The following is a 19412-nucleotide window of genomic DNA, read 5'->3' on the forward strand; positions in this document are numbered from 1 at the left end:
CTTTCTTCTTTCCAGTTCTGTTTTCTTCTGCTTCTGCCCTGCTCAGCTCCAGGCCTTTATTCAGAGTGGTGCAGTTGCACTGGTGCCCTGGCAGAAGTTTATGCATTGAGGAAAGGAGTTTCCTGGACTAATTCTGCCACAAACATTCCAGCTAAATGCAACAGCCTGGAAGGGCTCCAGAGCAGAGACCCTGAAAAACACAACCCAGCTGGTGTGAGAGATAATAGCTGCCAAGTGAGTGTAGCTGTCTGCAAGAAGTCACGCACAGGGATGTGGCTTTGACTCTTCCGTCCTTGGATATTTTGAAATGTGAATAATCAAAGTCATTAGGCTGCTTTTGCCATGCTAAGGAAATGGTCTTGCCTAAAGACTAAAGGAGACAAAAATCTGTATTTAATGGCCATGGAAGTCCTGGATTGTGGTATGGGTTACTGTCTACTCACTCACAACTGCATATTGGCATAGAGTGTTTCTTTCTGCTAGTTGTATTCTTACAGTGCTGATATTCAAGAAAAGACATTTTTCCTTCTATCTCGAGGAACTCTGCTTCTTTTCCTTACAAAGTCAATAGACCAGTTTGCCTGAAGGCATGGTGACTGTAGGTGTGTGGCTGTGCACACACAGTGGGATGTGGGAGCATTTCTCTGCACCAGCTTGAGCTGATGGGTGGCAAATCAAACTCTTCTACACTGTGAATTTGAGTAGTGCTTCAATTACATAGGCTGCACTGGGTTAGTGCTCTAAGTTCTGGCTTAGACAAGCCTGACAGAAATGAAAGGTAGTTGGTAATACTGAAGTTGGTGGATGAGGTGAAAAGGATTTTATGCGTAACTGTTAAGAAAAATGCACATCCAGTAGAAATATTCTGCAGAAGCAGCAGATTTTATTGTGGTTCTGTGGTGAAGTCAGGAACAGCTTTATCAGGAAAGGTATTCTCCCTGAGATGCAGAATGCTGTCTGGAGCTTCCCAAATGAACGAGGAGCAAAGTGCAGTAGCCACCAAAGAGAAGCAGGATGCTGCTCACCAGCTACCTGGCCACCCTTAGCACACAGTGCTAAGTGCTGTGAGCCCAGCAAAGCAGGTTTCATCTGGATTAGCCTTCTTTCCCACTGACATCTTAGGATCTGGATATCCTTGTAAATGTAAAAGTAGACACCATTTCTCCTCACAGCCCACTAGAGACATTATTTTAATACCTCTGCTCCAAATTTTCTTAAGTTTACTCCTGTCACTTTTTCCTATCAGAATCTGAATCCCCTGTCTTTTATTATCATGCACTATCTTTTGAATTTATTAAAAAGGGAAGATCGCCTCTATCCCCTGTAGGGAAGGATGACAGAACACATTTGGCATGCATCCAGTTTGTGGCCCTCTGAGCTTTACCTTGTGGCTGTTCAGGGGTAAGCATTTAGAGAAGAAAATGCGACCGAAGGGGTATGAAAGATGTGCCCTGCTTCTTTTTAGAAATAAAATCAGACCTATGGCAATAGAAGAACATTGTCTTTTCACACCACTTCCCTCTTGTTTCGAACCAGAGCTATTCCATCCACTTGTTTTTATTTACTTCAGATTAGGATTACAGCCTGTGGGAATGAGGGAGCTAGCATGATCCTAAAGAAGACTCACGTCTGTTTTGGTTTTTTTTTTTTTGGCTACTGATTTCATGATGGGTAATTAGAATTTGGCGCCTTGCTTTTCACCAAAACCAGAAGGTCCTAAAGCGGTTTCGGGAGTAGCCGGAGATTTGGACGCCTCCGGTCGTGCTCTGCGTGCCCGGACCCCGGGGGGAGCCAGCATCTCTGCCGGAATCGCTGGTGGCGGCCGGGCTCGGCAGGGCACGATGGCCGCAGCATCCCCGAGCCCCGCCGGGCACGGCAGCGCCGGGCCGGCCCGCTCGGGGCACCGCGTCACCGCCCCGCGCCGCGCCCATTGGCTGAGCCCGCTGCCCGTCCGCCTGGCCGGCCAATCAGAGCGCGCCGCTCTCGCGGGCGCGGAGGCGCCGCGGCCGCAATAAGACGCGCGGTCCGCCCCTCGCCCGGCCCGGCCGCGGCTCCGGCGCTCCCCGTGAGGCGGCGCGGTGTCAGCCCGGTAATTCCCGGGAGCTCGGGCTCGGGCAGGGGAGCGGCCCCGGGGCGGGGGGAGGAGGAGCGGCCCTGGGTTCGGGGGGGTTTCCTCGGCGGGGCTGTTCCGGCGCTCCAGGGAGGGATGGTGGTGCTGTCCCCCGGGCGAGGGGGCGGTGGCTGCGAGGCACGGCGTGTGTGCCCGTGTCCCTGCGAGCCCGTGGCCGTGTCTGTGTTTGCGTTCGTGTGCGGGTCGCCGCCCCGCGCTGGTGGCCGCGGTGTTTGCGCGGGTCCGGAGGTGCTGCCCTGCTTGTGGCCGAGCCTCCGTGCTCGGGGAGGGCTGGGACACGCAGGTGCTCCGCTCAGGGACGCCTCAGTAAGGGATGAGCAGGGGAGCTCGTCCCGGCTGGAGTAGGAGCGCTGGAAGTGGCCGCTGGTGTTAGACCTTGAAGCTGTGCTTGGCCCGGAGCTTGGCCGGTGTAAGGTGTTATCCTGAGCGCCGTGCGCTGCGCTGCTGTGCTGAGCTGGGGCTCTGGCTTTCTGTTCTCTCACAGAGTGAACCGCAGAGCGGTTTGGGTTGGAAGGAACCTTAAAGGCCACCTAGTTCCACCCCCGTGCCGTGGGCAGGGACAGCTTCCAGTAGACCACGTTGCTCAAGACTCCAATCAGCCTGGCCTGGAGCACCTCTAGCGATGGGGCACCCACAGCTTCTCTGGACAACCCCTTCCAGTGCCTCTGTGCTGGCTCCAGGGCTGCTGTCTGTGTCCTCCGTGGTCCCCAGAGCTTTTGGTAGATTTGTGCACACTAGAGCTGTAATTGCAGTCTAAACAAATCTTAGGGAGCAAATGATGTCCCGGGGCACGTGGGAGACCAGAAACTTTCCCGTGATGGAAATGCAGGAGGTGTGTGTTGGCATCTTTTTGGGAGAAGGTATTTGGTATCTTTCCCAGCCCATACAAGCAGTGTGTGCTCCGGTTTTTTTTAACAGCTTTGAGAGCAAATGGTGTCTGGCATGGCCATTTGCACTTGTGGGCTCTTTCTGTGAGCACTGGTGTTTATTCTTTCCCTGCAGGTAACCAGCCAGGAGTGTGTGCTGGCTTCTGTATAAGGCAGCTATTGAGCCCGTGCTGGGATTTGTGTAGGTTGTTCCTTTGCCATAGGAAAGGTGAGTAGGATTATTTCCATGTGTTGCTCTAAGGCTTTCTAGTCTAAATGCTTCCAGAAGTGGACTGATGTTCAAACAACATTGTGACTTGCTAGTTCTTTCTAAATTTGTTTCAGAAATTGTGCTTCTGCCTAATGTTTTATATAAGTGAACTGGAATTTATAACACCCAGATACTATTTGGGGTTTGTGTAAGTGTATCTCTTAAATTAACCAAATTTTTTATTGCTTTTGGCTAAAATACCGAGTAAACTTTGGCAAAGAGGTGCATCACCCCTATTGTTGGGTCTTAATTTGGTTTTGTAGGTTATGTAGTCTATTCCTGTGGATAACAGATTCAATTCATCTGAATAATGAAGTATTTGCAGAGACAGAGCTTTCTGTGGAGCTATTTTATGTGTAGTAGCTCATGCTGTGAACACACTGCAATTTTTCAATTTTATCTGTGGTATGTTGGGTAAGGATCAGGTGCTTTTGATGGAAATGCTGTCAAATACTTGTTTTTGTTATAAACCTGAGATCTTACAGGGTGCAGTTTAGTGTTGGATCTGATGTGACACCTGAATCCTGGCAATAACTTATTTCTTTGCTTAAAGTGCAGCTGATTATTGGAGTAGAAAAAGTGGATTTTGTCTGAGATGTTTCTTGCCCTACACAAATCTCAGCCTGCCTTTGCATGAAATGAGACTTTCTTTGTGTTTCTCAGCTGTCTATTGCGTGTCAAACAATGCCTCCTGATATTCTGTAAAAATCTCAGTCCTCAAAGGCTTTTTAATCCTGAGTTCCATTTAGGCAGAAGTCAGCACTGGGGGGGTTTGCAGAGTGCCCTGGTTTGATGTAGATTCTGTCTTAACGTGAGATTAGAGGAGAGTTAAGCTGCAGTTACAAGCAAGATCAGATTCCTGAGTCTGTTAATGAATTCAACTTTTCTAGACACTTTTTTCTGAAAGCCTGTTAAAATGAATGGTGGTATTGTGCTGGCTGTTTCCCAAAACCCAGAATGCATGGGCCTACCCCATCCTGCTGACCTAATTCAGGGTCACAGAGGGCCTGAATTTGAGACACTTGGAGTGTGACTGAAGCAGCTCCAGCTGATTTGAGACGAGAGGAGCTCCTTCAGTGTGTCATGGGAATCTAGCCCAAGGTTGGGAGTGCAGAAATCAGAGCTCAGTCTCCCACTGCCCATGGTTTTGAGAGCACTTAATATTCATCTGAGGTACAGCAGTCCCCCCAGAGCAGAGAGTTGTATTTTTATATTTTTTCCCCTCTCTGTCCATTGCTATCTAGCCTGTGTCTCAGGTTGGAGGGATCAGGTGGAGTTTCAGAGTTGCAGTCCTGTGTTAGATGGGCCTTTCAGGCATCCCATTGTCTGCTGGCAGATCTTTGCCCACCTTGGCAGACCCTTGGGCGTGTGGTCAAAAGGCATCTGCCATTGAAGACAATCTGGAGGTGATGTTGCTTGGAAGAAAAACGAGAAAGGTGTTGTTTGACCTTATGAATGTGTAGCTGTCTGACTTAATGAGGACAGCAAACAGGCTTTTTGTGCCCGCTCCAAAAGTAAAAACATTATTCCTGATGCCTAAGAATCTGGCATTGTAATTCACAGACAGGAGAAGAAAAATAGACTTGAAAGTCAGGAAGAGGATGGGATAATCTGTGAGGTCACTTGGGGATTCAGTGGAATGAGGACTCACTAGCTGTGCATTGCATCCCAGAGTATCTGTGTTGTCACGCTGATGTGTGGAGGCATGATGGAGGAGGTGGCCTGGGGAAAAAATCAAGCATAGACTGGCATAGTTAGCAGGACAGGATGGGGATATGAGGAAATTCTGCAGAGTGTGACTGTGTTGACACCTCCTTGGAGAAAAGCTGATAAGGTTTTGTGTTGCAGTCCTGTGGTCCCACTCTGCAGTTCATCTGGCTGAGTGCCACAGCCGCTCTGTGTGCCTGCATTCCCTCGGAGCAGTGAGGATCTGGATAGCCTGGTGGGCTCCAGCTACATGGGGCACCTCAGAGCTCCCCAGGGAGGGACATCTGCTGCTCTGGGAGCCTGGGATGCTGAGTGAGGCTCTGTTTAAAGACTTGAGGAAAACTGTAGGCTGGAACAGCTTGTACAAATCTGCTCCTAATCAATTGTTTTAGTGGGCTAGTTGCAACAAGCTGGGTGAAGGATGGCACTTTCCTTCCCACGTGAGCTCTCCTGGTTTGGAATTCCTCCCACTCTCAATTGTAAAATCACACTCAGCAGACACTTGTTTCTTTGCTTGTTTTGATTCTGACAGTTGTTTACTTTTCACTGCCTTATTGCTACTTGTAATGCATTATCTGTGGGATGGTTGATGTGTCTGTCTCCTGTCTTTGTTCAGATGTCTCGCTGTTAGATGCCAGACCAGCTGCCCTCTGTGCTAAGCTGCAACCAAAATGGCAAAGTACAGGCTCGTTCTCCTGAGACATGGGGAAGGAGCCTGGACCAAGGAGAATCGCTTCTGCAGCTGGGTGGACCAGAAGCTGAGCAGTGATGGCATAAAGGAAGCTCAGAACTGTGGCAAACACCTCAAAGCCCTGGGCTTCGAGTTCGACCTCGTCTTCACCTCCGTGCTGAGCCGCTCCATCCAGACTGCCTGGCTGATCCTGCAGGAGATGGGCCAGGAGTGGGTCCCCATCCAGAGCTCCTGGAGGCTGAACGAGCGTCACTACGGGGCCCTGATCGGGCTCAACAGGGCAGAGATGGCTCTGAACCACGGCGAGGAGCAAGTGAAGATCTGGAGGAGGAGCTACGATGTCACCCCGCCTCCCATCTCTGAATCTCACCCCTACTACGCAGAGATCTACAACGACCGCCGCTACAAATGTGGTGATGTCTCTCAGGAGAACCTCCCAAAGGCTGAAAGTCTCAAAGATGTGCTTGATAGACTACTTCCCTACTGGAATGAAAAGATAGTGCCAGAACTGAAAAGTGGCAAAATGATTCTTATCTCTGCTCATGGCAACAGCAGCAGGGCGTTGCTGAAGCACGTGGAAGGTAAGGGCCTTTGTTTGAGCCTTCCCCTCTCCTCCTTGCTCAATGCCTTGGAGCTTTATGTGTTGTTCTGTTGTGTATATTTCATAGCTGGGTAAGGTAAGGATGTTTGTGGTCTCCAAGGAGGAAGTAGAAAGTTGGTCAAGGAAGCAAACTGGGAGATGTGGAAAGGGGAGAGTGTAGTAGAAACAGGTGATCCCCCAGCCAGGGAATAATTTGTTCTGACTCCATGATTCAGGAAGCTGAACAATTGCTTCATTAAGCTATACTATTTACACTAATACTGTACTAATTTGCATACTAAAGAGACACTTTACCCATGACTCTGTGAGACAGTCAGGACAAAGCTTTGACCCAACTGGCCAAGGAAGCAAAAAAACTTTCACCAGTGTCCAGTACCCAAATCACTTTGGGTAAACAATCTCCATAACACATTCCACATGTGCAAAACAACAGGAGCAGCAAGTAGAGATAAGAATTGTTTTCTCTTCTTCTCTGAGCTTCTCACTGCCTTTCCCAGGAAAAGTCCTGGGAGAGAGTTGTGCCTGCTGCTCTCTGTGGAGAGAGCTGTTGCCATAGGGAGAGAATTTGTTAGGTTAATGTAGTTAAGGAAAGGGCCAGATGCTTTCATTTTATTTCTCATTGTTCATTTAAAACTTCTGTATTCAAACAAAATTTGTGGTTGGTTTAGATAGACAAAAACTGCGGACTCAAGTTATTTTTGGTTTTTTTCAGCTGCTTTGTCAGGTTTGTGATAATCATCTCTTCATTAAAAAAGCATTGCTGTAACACAGCAGAATAAAAGTGCTTGGCTTGGGTTATGGAAGATGTTCTTGTTACTTCAATGGGTCACCCTGATAATTTTTACTTAAAAGTTATGTGGCATAGAGTTCTGCAGAGAGTAGGCACTTGCTAAAGCTTGTGCCAATACTGCAATGTATCCCAATATAGAAAATGCTTCCCAATAAACAGCCAAGTTTGTAGCTTAGCATAAGGTTGTTGATTTACCACAGAATGGTTTCTGTTGGGAGATATCTTTTAAAGACCATCTAGTCCAGTCCCTGTGCAATGAGCAGGGACAGCTTCAACTAGATCAGGTTGTTAAGAGTCCTGTTCAGCCTGGCCTTGAATGTTTCCAGGAATGGGATATCTGCTGCCTCTTTGGGCAACATGTTCCAGTGTTTTACTAGCCTCATCATGGAAACTTTCTTCCATATATCTTGTCTGAAAGGATCTTCTTTTAGTTTAAAACATCATCCCTTGTCCTATTGTAAGAGGCCCTGCTAAGAAGTCTGTTTCCATCTTTCTTAGTGGCCCTCTTCTCCAAGCTGAACAGCTCCAGCTCAGTCTTTCCTCACAGGAGATGTGCTCCATCCCTCTGCTCATTTTTGTGGTCCTCCTCTGGTCCTGCTCCAACAAGTCTTACCTGGGCTGAAAATCCCAGAACTGGTCTTGAAAATGACTTATTTGGGACTTCATGATAAAAAACATCCTTTTCATTGTTAGATTCTTCCCTCCCTTCCTCTTTCATCTCCTGGCTTCTTGGCCATCCTAAACTGGAAGTTGAACTGTGTTAATTTCTTTGTGGGTAGAGCAGAATTCAGTCATTATGTATGTGTGAAAGCAGCCTACTGCAGTTGTAGTTACAAATATGCACAGCCTGAATTGTGTCCACTCAGGGTTTATTTTAGTTTTAAAATCCTCTGTTCTGTGGCTCTGCCTGCTGATTACTTTTTGCATTTGGCTATGCTGGAACAGTCAGGAGTATGAAGGCTGTGAAATGAGCAGGTACAAATGGCTTCTGGGACTAGAGAGGTTGTGAATCCTGGGGTGCAGATCATGGATAAAGGAGGAAGGGCTGGTTCAGTCAGTTCCACGATGTGGTCAGAGTGGTTGTCCACACTGTGTGAAATGATAAAGGAAGAAGAGGAAAGGGGATCTGCAGCTGTGGTGACTCCCCTGCCTCCCAAGAACTGAACCAGCTCCATGAAACCATGCTGGCCAAGCCCTTTGGGGGTGAAATGGTGACAGCTGAGTGTAGGTTCCAGGAGAGATCCTGGGCCACCTTCTGTGCAGGCCTGCAACAGGGGCTGGCAGCCTCATGGACTGGGAAGGGTTGCTTTGGAGTTAGCATGGCTAACTTGGATTTCTTGCTGCACTGAGATCAGGGAGGGGCAGAGCTGCAGAACCTTTCTATGGGACAATTGCTAACTCTCTAACTCTTCCAGGACTGCCCATAGTCAAAGTGGAATAAAGCTGTCCTTTGTCTTGCAGTATACCTTCACCCTACCAGCACATGGGAGATTACATAGGGAAATGTGAGCAGTCCTTGGCAGAGGAACTGGTTCTGTTGACCAAGGACCATGGGTGAGCTATCTCAGCTCCCACACAGGAACAACTGGCAGGTTCCTGCTTGGCTCTCCTGCCCTTTATGTAGTGGAGAATGGATTTCTGAAGAGCTGGCCTGGAGGGTAGCATAGGCAGAGCTATGACACCCTGGTGTTACAATCTACCTTTGTTGTTTTGTTTTTGCCTTCCCCAGCCTAAATCTAGCTGGATCGAAAAGGTTCCTTGTCTGCATTGCTCACTGTCTCTCCCTTTCTCTGCTGAAAGGTTGGAGTTGCTCTGGAACCCTGCTAGAGTTGGACCTGATTCAACAGTGCTTAAACTTTGCCAGTCTACTGTATTTATAGCACCCACTGTGAGATGGGCTGTGTTTTTGTGGGTTTTTTATAAGCTTAGTGTGTCCTGCACTTCAATGGAGTTTTCTAAGCCCCTCCAGCTTAGCTGAAACTCTTTTTCTTTTTTTTTTTCTTATTTTTTTCTTCTTTTTTTTGGCATTTTGAAAACTAGGTTCCAAATGCCTCAAGCAGCAATCTTGTATGGCTGCTCGGATGTCTTAATCGTGGTGTTAACTTGATCTTGGAAGATGTAACTCAAACTTTAAATGGCAGGAAATAGGAATGTTTTCATTCAGTTGGATCTGATGGAACAGTTCTAATTGTTATAGTGTCAATTGGAATTTTTTTCTTAAAAGACTACGGAGTATCCCTTGAAGTTACTATTTCAAGGAGGTATTTTCTTGAAGCAGGACTGCAATTCTCTGAATCTGTGTTTTTTCATTGTTCTGAATAATTGGTAAAGAGCTGGAAATGTAGTTCTGCTTTCTGCTTGCGTGGAGCAACAGTGTCATGCTCAAAAGGCTTTGATTGTGGGTTTGGATTTTGTTCTTGTTTTCTCATTGCACAGAGTGGGCCTCATTAAGATGTATGAAATGTCTGTGGAATCTGTCATGCTAAATGAGTATCCTGGATGCACAGGATGTGTTTGCAGGTGTTTTTTTCCAATTCTTTGGGGGAGGTTAGTTTTCTCTTTATCTAATAACCAGTGCTTCATATTGAACCCTTTTGACAGTGTCCCTTTATGAAGATATTAGTGCAATACTTGTGACCTCCTTGCCCCATTTCTGTTAAGTGCTGATAGCAGACCAAGTCCAATGGACTGATTTACCAGATGAAGGATTGGTAGGCTGTCCCAACTTTTCTTTCTTCCCAGCCATTTAACCCTGGGGACTGGTGTCAGATACCTCAAAACAGGGGTTTGTGGAATGCCTGATTGTAGAATTTCCAATAGTATCCCAATAGTTTACATACTGGAGCTGCACATTGTGACCTGGTGTGGACTGTGTGTTGAGAGTTTCTTAATAAGATTATTTCACTGATTTTGCTGCTTAGGCTTCTCCAGGAAATACTGCTTATGTGAGTGTGGTGTTGTGAGTGCAGTTGCAGGAAACAGCTTGAGATCTAACAACTCAGTGGTCTTGAAGTGAGATGTTCTTGCTCTCCCTGTCATTTCCCCAGTCTTTGCTCAGTGCTTCTGCTGCTTATTTCTTGAGAGCTTGCTGGGCCTCTTTACAAATGACCTTGGCTGTGTTTTGGCCACTGCTAAGCTGTGCTCCCACAGCATCAGGAATGTCTCTCCAACATTGTCCCCAAATGGGCTGGGCTTGGGCAAGCTCTTGGGAGAGGACATAGCCAGGAGAGCTGACCCAAACTGCCCAAATGGATATTCCTTAGCCCTTATGATGTCTGCTCAGCAGGGAAAGCTGAGAGAAAGGAGGGAGGACATTTGTGGTGGCATTGAAGCAATAGCTCTGCACACTGAAGCCCTGATTAGTAGCAAGTGATTGGATTGCCTGCTGATGGGAAGTAGAGAATAAATCCTTTGTTTTTCTTTGCTTCTGTGCTTTGCCTCTACTTGTGCTTTAGTAAATTGCCTTTATATTGACCCACAAGTTATTTTTGCATCTTTTGTCCCCACCCATTGAGCTGAGGATGGGAGTGATAGAGCAGCTTGGTGGGCACCTGGTGTCCAGCCATACCACCAACCCACCACAGTTCTTTTTTGGTGCCCCACTGTAGCCTCCTACTAGTAAAGCCTGGCTGTGCAAATCTAATACAGACAGAAAGTCTTGGCAGATGTGAGTGAAACAAATGTAAATGATATACTACAGCCATGGTTGTAGCCCACCCATCTTTCTTACCTTAAAATTTGCACAGCAAGGTAAGATTCCATCAAGATCAAAATCCAGTTTCTAACACTGTGCTTGTTTCCCTCCTCTGCCCTGTTGAAGTTAGATCTGTCTTGCAGGGAGGGCAGAAAGTGGCTCTGAATATTTACCTTACTAGGCTAAAGCTTTAGTGTTTTCATTAAGCATATGGGATGCTATGACCTGATTTAGAACTCAATTACAAAGCACCAGTATTAAACAAGCTTTTGTGGATGAATTGATGCATTTGATCTTGTGTATGATCTTTTATTGGGTGAATCATCTGGCCTCAAGTGCAGCTGACGTGCAGAGAGGAGGCTGTTGTTATTCTCAACAGCTCTTGTGGGTTTTGGGTTCCTCTGACCATAGGAATAGGGAGGGAGGAACTTGCTAAGAACAGGTGAGAGGAGAGGGAAAGCTGAACCAGCCCCTCTGAGAGTGCTGTAGGTGCTCAAAATCTGGGGTTTCTCTCTGTAGGACTTTGCAAGGTCCAAATATTTCAAAACACTCCATGGGCTACCACTTGTAGGTGAATTCTTAAGCTTGCCTGGAGATATTTCCAGTTTGTGTATTTGATTACCCAGTTTGGTTAAATGGAGGATAAGTGAGCTGGGGAGGAATTCTGAATGCAATTTTGAAAGGTCTCTTTTATAAGAAGTGCTATACCAAGTTACTGTGGTGTTCCTGTGCCTGACTGCTCCCTGCTGTACAGGTGAGGAGCGGTGTTCTCAGGACAGAGCATGGGAGATGGCCCCTTGAGGAGGGCAGCTGCCTAGTCACATTTTATCTGGGCTCCTCAGGAAGTCATCCTGAGTACTTCAGAAATGTCTGTGGGTTCTCACAACTATGAGTAGGCAGGACCTGTTTTTTAAACCTTCTTGGGTAAAAACTGCTTCCAGCAGCTCAGTATTTCAGCAGTGCTGATACCCAGGCTTTGGGATTAAACTGGAGGGAAGCACGTTACTACTTCAGTGGTCTTATTTACCATTGCACCTTGGAGTCAGCAGTTGAGGTCTTGCCCTGATTTCACCCTTCTTCCCTGTGCCATGGGCTGGGTTGTGACACAGGCCACCTCAGATGGAGCTCAGGAAAAGGTCAGCTGGTTCTGGTTACAGCACATGGAGTAACTGGATAGCAGTCAGCTCACACTGCAGCCATTGGTGTGATCCCTTTGCTGTCCTCCTGGCCTGCTGGCTGGGGAATGTTCTGGTGAGCACTACTGCAACCAAAGAGCTTGTGTGACCAGCCTGCTCAGCTTCTTGCTTCCTGAAGAACAGAAATGCTGCACACAGCAACAGGCACTGTTGTTTCTTTAGGATTTTCATCTGATTTCAGCTCATGTTTCCAGACTTCTGGCTGTGGGGCTGCACTTCCATATGGGGAAAACTCCTGAGGAGAAAACCATCATGTTTGCTGCTGTGTGTTTATCCTAGGCTGCACTGTTTTGCTTTGTAAATCAATACTAGTTGACATTGTGGTCACTTTGTGTTCTGTAAAAACAGTAAAATGCATTTCTGAATCCATGTAGCTACAGCTAGTTTTGTTTAATCCATCTCCAGAGGAAACTTTTAAATATCATGTCTCCTGACCACACTATGTGGTTTGCCTAAACTCTCCTGCATGACTTCATCTGCTGTGTGTGTGTATGAATGGTTTAGTCTGGGGAGACTGAACTTAGGAGGTGGTCAGAACGCTTCCTAGGCATGGATTCTCTGGGAATATACATGGGGATGTGGGTGTTGTTAAAATCTAATGCTTCAGAATCCTTGAAATAAGAGCTCAGGCAGCTTGGCTGCTTGTTTTGCAGACCAAGTCCTTGAGAACAGTGCTTGTGCCTGGTGAATGGGTGCAGTATTTTTCCCATCCATTTCTCTGCCATTTTTAAATTTTAGGTATTCTTTGGGTTTTTTTCCCTGTAGGTGACTCTGTGGCCTACAACAGGTGAATTATTTGTCCCTTGTATGCAAGAATTGTCTGAGCTATCTGAGTGTGACTTCTTTCAATGGACTGATGCTCAATATGTAGCAAGGTGTAAGTTCTTTGCCAAGGTTTGTTTCTGGTGCTCCATGCCCTTCTGAAACTTATGGCTCACTGCAAGAGTTGGGTGCTGGTGTAGTCTCTGGGCAGGGGCACATGATCCTCACCTCATGAACAGTTCTGTTTTTTCTGACCTGTTGTCACCCCACTGTTGCTGAGTTGCTTGACTTGTGTGTGTTTTCCTGTTAATGTGATGGCTCTGCTTTTCTACTTAATGTGCAAATCTCTGGTGAATTTACACCCCTGTGTTCTGAGCACCATCTGTTTGGTCAGCTGCTCCAGGAGGATGTTTGCTTGGTGCACCTTGGTCTAGTTCATGTGGTGTCATCGCTTCAGGAGCTCGTGGTGTGCATTTGCTGAGAGAATTACTCAAAGCTGCCCTGCTTCACAACAGCAGGCTGCTGCTGGGACCTCAGTGCTTCTAAAAAGGAGGGGAAAGGAAATCTTGGCATTCCAATGACACCAGCTCTCTTTTGCCTGATTTTTTTGAGGGTTAATGTCTTTGCAGTCACTGCTTTTCATGCAATTATTTAGACCTTGTGTGAAAACTTTACTGGGATGTTTGGTCTTGAAACTCACTTGGAGGCTTTGGATGTGTGTTCAATGTAAAAATAACCAGCAATTTCATTGAGATGAGAGCCTAAAATATTTTAATTACATGTCTGTATAACGTAAATATTATTTTCCAGGTACGCATTCCTTTAGTTAAGTGGAAAAAAGAAGAATGCTCCAAGCTGTACAAGTTGATTTTCTGCCTCCTTTTTCTTCCCCTCATTTGAAAGTGGAAATGAATATCTTGTGTGTAGGAATTCTGAGAACAGTACTGTGGGCCCTGCTATAAACTTGTGTGTGAGATATCAGACGTGGGCAAAGGGGGGTTCTCACACAAGTAGAATTAAATACTGATTTTCATGACAGTTTGTCTGATAAGAGTTGCCCAGAAAATTTAAGAGAAAAATGAACCTTGTTATCCTGCCTCTTTGAGAATGCATGGGCTGTGTAGCAGAGGTTGTTTCATGCTGGAGTAGCACATGTGGACTCCTGACTTTTGTGACATGTAAGCTGGGAAATGATGGAGGGGAACCTATTGTACTCCATGTCCTGTATTAAAGGAACAGTGCAGTCTCCAGGGCAATCTCTTCCTGTTTATTTCACACGTGTAGGCTGAAAAAGTGAAGAAACTGTCTTCACCTTGATGGGAATTCTCTCCTTCAGCTGCTCCTAAAGGACTTCCTAAGCTGTGGCCTAGCTGGGAATTGACCCTTGAGTGGCTGGTGGTGTCCATGGAGGCTGGGAGGTGTCCTTGACTGTTTTGAGACTGGTAACCTCAGGAATAAGGCAGCAGGCAGTGAGGAGGCTGGAGGTGTAACTGTTTTGTTTTTCTTTGGCAGGCATCTCCGATGAGGACATCATCAATGTCACCCTCCCCACTGGTGTGCCCATACTCCTTGAACTTGATGAGAATTTGCACCCTCTGGGCCCTCACCAGTTTCTGGGTGATCAAGAAGCTATCCAAGCTGCCATCAAAAAAGTGGAAGATCAAGGGAAAGTAAAATCTGCTGAGAAGTGAAATCCCACTGTTTAACACAGCTGTGTTCAGTGTGGTAGTGAGTGATGATGTGTGTATGACTGCTAGGTTGCACTGTGTGAATGTCTCAATTTCAAGCACTAAATAATTGGAAGGGACAATTGTTGAGTCTCAGGTTGGTAGTTTAAACCTCTGCCTTTTCAAAAACTGGAATTTAGATTGCTGTGTGAGGTTTTCAATACTGGAAAAGGAAGAGATGATTCAGGTAAGGGAAATTGGCAGGGCAGTCTGCCCCAGATCCACACTGAGGATGGCCCAGTAGAGAAATAAAGGGATGTGATATTAAGTGTCAACAACAATCAGTTCTGTCTGTTAAGGAGAAAAGCACCAGCTAACTGGGCTAATTTAAGTCCAGGATGTTATAGGCACTAAAACTGTCACTGATAAAAATGTCACTGTTACCAACTATGATTTTTCTCTGTCACAGTAGCTGTGTCAATTTGTTCTCAGTGGATTTCCTTCAGTCTTTCAGAACACCTTCAGCTGCACAAATCTCTGCCTTTGTTATTTTGAGTCTTCTGTGGCCAGCTCATGGTCCAGAGAATTTTGTAGAGATGTTCTGACTACTAGAGGTATCATAGTTATCTTTTTTTACACTCTATTTGGTTTTTAAGGAATGCAGATGGAATCCCTTTTCCTCCACCATCTTTGCAAAGCCTAGCATCACTGCATTTTGCTGGCTTACAGTAATAGGATTTAAATCAGACTTTAGTCCACAAAAGAAGCACAAAGGTTTTCTTCTGCTCAATTTTTAAATTTTGTAGCTCCTAGTGAGGGACCTGAATACATTTGAAACACTTTGGTAACGTGTCCTAGAGGTTTCATCACCCCTTAGTCAATTGATAAATAATTCCTGCTCACCTCAGCAAAAGTGACATAGGAAAAACCCCTCTAAGCTTTCCTGAGTTGCAAAGGTATCTTGATAAATGTGTTCCACAGTAACATTAATGTGGCATTGTCTGTATCCAATTCTCTGAAGGGCTGGAAGAGATGCATGCAGCATGTCACAAGTGCTGCTGGGTGCGGCTCATTCAGCCATCCTGCTGGTAAGGAAAGCTGTTCTGCCATGCCTGAGAGAGCTCTCCTGCAAACCTCTCCTCACAATCACTGCTTGATTCCTGCTGAGTGTTTGGCACTGGATTTGACCAGTTCACCCCATGGCTGGATGCAGAGTAGCAGCTGTGGCAGCCTGGTGTTCTCTTCATGTACACAAGCACCAGGGTAATTCCACTTCTGAAGACTTGCTCTTACTGTTACCTGCAAACGTGAAATTGTTAAAAAGTTTACATCTGACCCACTGCCTCAGCACCTGGCACCTGATTCTGACCTTGGATATCAACGTGGGTGACACCTATGTGTGTGCTGCTCGAGCTGAATATGTTCTCAGCATGGCCCAGCTACAAATCTCAGTGCTGATGGGAATTTCCTTGATATGAGTATAAAGTTTTAAAATCCTGGAGGAGCTGCTGCTTTGCAGTGAGCAGCTCTGTAGCTTGCTTTGTAAGTGTGAGAGGATGCTTTTTTCCTTCTGAAGAGAGCAGTGTGACAGTGTGGTGTGCCTCTGACAGTCTTGCTGACATGTGGAGCAAGACTTTGCAGGTCTGATGCCAGCTCACATTAGAGTAGCACATACTCCATCAAAGATTTCTTGTTAGAAGGTAGTTTCTCATGCATGAATGGTGCTTGGGCTTTTTTTGGTTTTGTTTTTGTAGCCCTTGCAGTAGAAACAAAGTTACATGTTTCTCTTTTTAACATAAAGCTGGTAGGTTTCATCTTTCTTTGTACAAGAGACATATTTCAGTGTTTTTTGGTTGTTTTGGTTTTTTTTCCCTCTGAAATGCTATTAGCAGCTTCTCTGCTACTTGATTTGATACTTACTTAGTTTTTGGGGTTTTAGTTTCTGTGCTTAGAGTAACTGTGACTCTTGATAGTTTGATAGTTTCCAAGTGAGTGTTACAGTGTTAGATTGCTGATCAGCAAAAGTTCACCTGTGAAAGGGTCACTGGTGCTCAAATGAGTAAATTCTTCCCCAAACATTAAATAATGTGTGAAGTTTAATATCAAGTAAATGTTACTGTAGGCTTGTAAACAGAGCCACCTGTTGCCAGTGGGGACTGGGTGCACCCAGGTGTGTGAGCACACAGGCCATGGCCACATCTCTTTGGCATTGTGGAATTGTAATGTAGAGCTGCTTCAGGATGTGACATGCAGCTGCAATATCCTTGGAAATGAACCCAGCTGAACTGGGAGACAGGCTCTCTCCTCCCCTTGGAATCCATGATCTGTTCTGTGGGTGGAGAGGGGAATGAAAAGGTGGATGAGGGAATTTAGGGAGGATTAATTGTGGCTGAAATCATCCCTTGAGTCATGGCCAGGAAGAAGGGAACACCAGTGTGATGTTTGCAGGAGGTGCTGTTTCTACAGTGCTGCTTGGGATGTGAACAGTGACAGTGCTCTGGGAAGTTTGACTTGGTTAGCTTGGATTGTGGCTCCACAGTGATGACAGGATTTTATGTGCACATCTGGCACCATCAACACCTTGCAAAAATATCAAATGGAACCAACTGGGGATTTCATTCTGCTCTTTAGGATTATTTTAATGCCTTGCAATTCCAAGTAACGTTTTATTTAAAATCCTGATGCATAAGCCATGTCTAGTGAAGAACAGACACCAAGTTCCAAGGTGTCAGACACCAGGATCTTCAGGCATAGCTACATCAGAGGGAGAAATGACAATCTTGCTGTGGAGATCAGTGGTTGGGAAGCATTTTTCCCCTATGTTTGAGTGTGCCTCAAACTCCTGTAAGGTAAATGGTGTTTTTAACATAATGGATGTGGTTGATTTGGTTTGTTTATGCGTTTTTAACATGTGGTTCAGTAGCAGTAATAGCTCTAGATCCTCTTGAAAACCTTTGTAAATATGGTGGAGCTGGCAGGTTCTTTATAACTCAATAAATTCACCTGAAATAGAATTTAATTTGGCTTCAGTCTTTTTTTTTTTTTTCCTTCTACTCCTATCCCCTTTGTTTCCTTTTCAGGGCTGATAAGTAAATAAAACTGACCTTCAGAATTCCACAACTTCTCAAACAGTTGTTTATCACACATCATGCAGTCAATTGGGTTAAAATAGTGCTGGAGCCAACACTTCCTTGTGTTTACATGTCAGGAAGCTGTGCTGGAGGGAATGCATACCCCTCCAAAACTATGGGGGCATTTCCTTAGGAACAAGGGACTTTACTTCCAGAGCAGTGCATCTAAACAAATGCTTACTGCTTCCCATGCTTGCTTTTCCTTTTAGTAAGAAGCATTACTTTTTGATGGTGTGTTTAAAGCTGTGGCTTCTGGAGACAAAGCCAAGCCCTTCACTCTCCAAAGCACTTTGATGCCAAGCAGAGTTAGGACTCCAAGGAGAAGCATGTTAGACATTCAGATAGAAGTGGGGAAAACACAGCTGTGGGGCTTCAAAAAAAAAAAAAGCATACTAAAGAAACAAGACTTTTTCAAACTTGGTCTTGTGATCGTGTTGAGGTTGAGTGGGGAATGGAACAGATCTCTCTGAGCCATTTGTGTACTGATGCTTATAATTTTGCAGTTAATGTGGCACTGCTGCCAACCGGTTCAAAATTGTTTGGGTATTTTATGTTGTATTCCCTCCCTTTCCCCCAGGCACTTTTTGTACTTTGCTTTAGTAACACCTCACAGTGTTCCAGGGCCACGTCCCCTGTTTCTTGTGTTGGGAAAAGACCATCTAAAGGCCAGCTTGGTTTTATCTGCCATACTTTTGTGCCAAGGATTTTGCCATGAGCCTGCTCTGCACAGCCTGAGGAGAGACTGACTATCTAGTCACATTTTCAAAATTTCAACTTTGTTTTCTTCTTCCTTTTCTTTTATTTTTTTTTTTTTCAGTTTTAGTTTGTGGAGAGTGCTCATTCTCGAAGTTCACAATAAATGACACGTGCCTTGTCTGTCTTCTCTGCTGACCTCAGCATCTCCTCAGCCTTACATTCCCATGGGCAGAAGTTGACATGACGGCTCTGCTGCTCAAGGAAGCTCAGAGCTGTGCTGGGAGCTCTCTAATGATTCAAACAGAGGGTGCAGAAGGGTTTGGAATCTCCCTTTGACAGCTGTGCTGAACAGATGTTTCTACCTCTTCTTGTGTTAAGGTGGCCAGAGGTTCTGGGTGTGGGTGATAGAAGAGGGAACTGCAGTTCAGCCCAGAGAGCAGGATGGCTGTGCCATGGCACTGCCTCACTCCTTGTTACCCAGCAGCCAGGACTTCCTGGGGCTGTTCCAGCAGAACTGAGCAGCCAGGTTGTGTCCCCACACTGCAGAAAAAAAGGGAGCCAGGGAAGGAGCTCCCTGTCCTTGCTCTTCCCATTCTGCTGCCGGAGCAGGGGAGGGCAGCAGACACCAGGCTAAGGCTGTGGCTGTGCTGTCCCTCCCAGAGCAATGAAGTGGCCTGAAGCTCACTTCTGATGGCTCTTTTGGAAGGAGGGGCATTGCCCCACAGCTCAGTTGGAGATGGCAATGTAGATGATCCCTTCCAGCTCAGGTTATTCTGTGCTTGTTGCTGTGGTGCTGCAGTTACTCTTACCAGGCTTTAGGAAGCATTTGTGGCCCTCGTGGGACCCCAGCACTACAAATGCTGTGCTGCAAGCAATATTGCCTCATTAACAGAGCCATGCTCTTCCTCAGGGCTGTCCCAGCTCCCCCTCAGCACAGCACCTCAGCATTTCCTCACCTTTGGTCTGGTACTTGCAAGAAATTTGGGAAAAGAAATTCTCTCTCCCAGGAAAGCAGTGTGGATCCAGAGACAGCAAATGTGTACATTTGGGCTGCTCTTGGCCTCAGAGGAGCCAGGCACTACTTTGCTGCCATCTTCCAGCTTGGGCATGTGTGCCCATGAATGGCAAATGGCACAGCTGAATGCACTCATGGAGCACCCTGGTGCTGCCAGAGCTGCTCAGTGGGACTGCCTGTTTCTTGCTGTAAAA

General features: G+C 46.1%; 1 protein-coding gene across 2 annotated transcripts; it reads left to right on the top strand.

The window, feature by feature from the left end:
• Positions 1–1599: 1599 nt before the first annotated feature.
• On the top strand, positions 1600–17409 carry BPGM (bisphosphoglycerate mutase). 2 transcript variants are annotated; one of them, XM_084205970.1, is made up of 4 exons: positions 1600–2089; positions 3134–3226; positions 5592–6247; positions 14222–17409. In XM_084205970.1, the coding sequence occupies exons 3-4, from the start codon at positions 5647–5649 to the stop codon at positions 14398–14400; spliced, it is 780 nt and encodes a 259-aa protein (XP_084062096.1). In that variant the 5' UTR covers positions 1600–2089; positions 3134–3226; positions 5592–5646; the 3' UTR covers positions 14401–17409. The 2 variants fall into 2 exon arrangements, with proteins under 2 accessions (XP_084062096.1, XP_084062097.1); XM_084205971.1 differs by lacking the exon at positions 3134–3226.
• The last annotated feature ends 2003 nt before the right edge of the window (positions 17410–19412 follow it).

The sequence above is a fragment of the Fringilla coelebs genome (assembly GCF_963513975.1).
Source record: "Fringilla coelebs genome assembly, chromosome: 5".
NCBI lineage: Eukaryota > Metazoa > Chordata > Aves > Passeriformes > Fringillidae > Fringilla > Fringilla coelebs.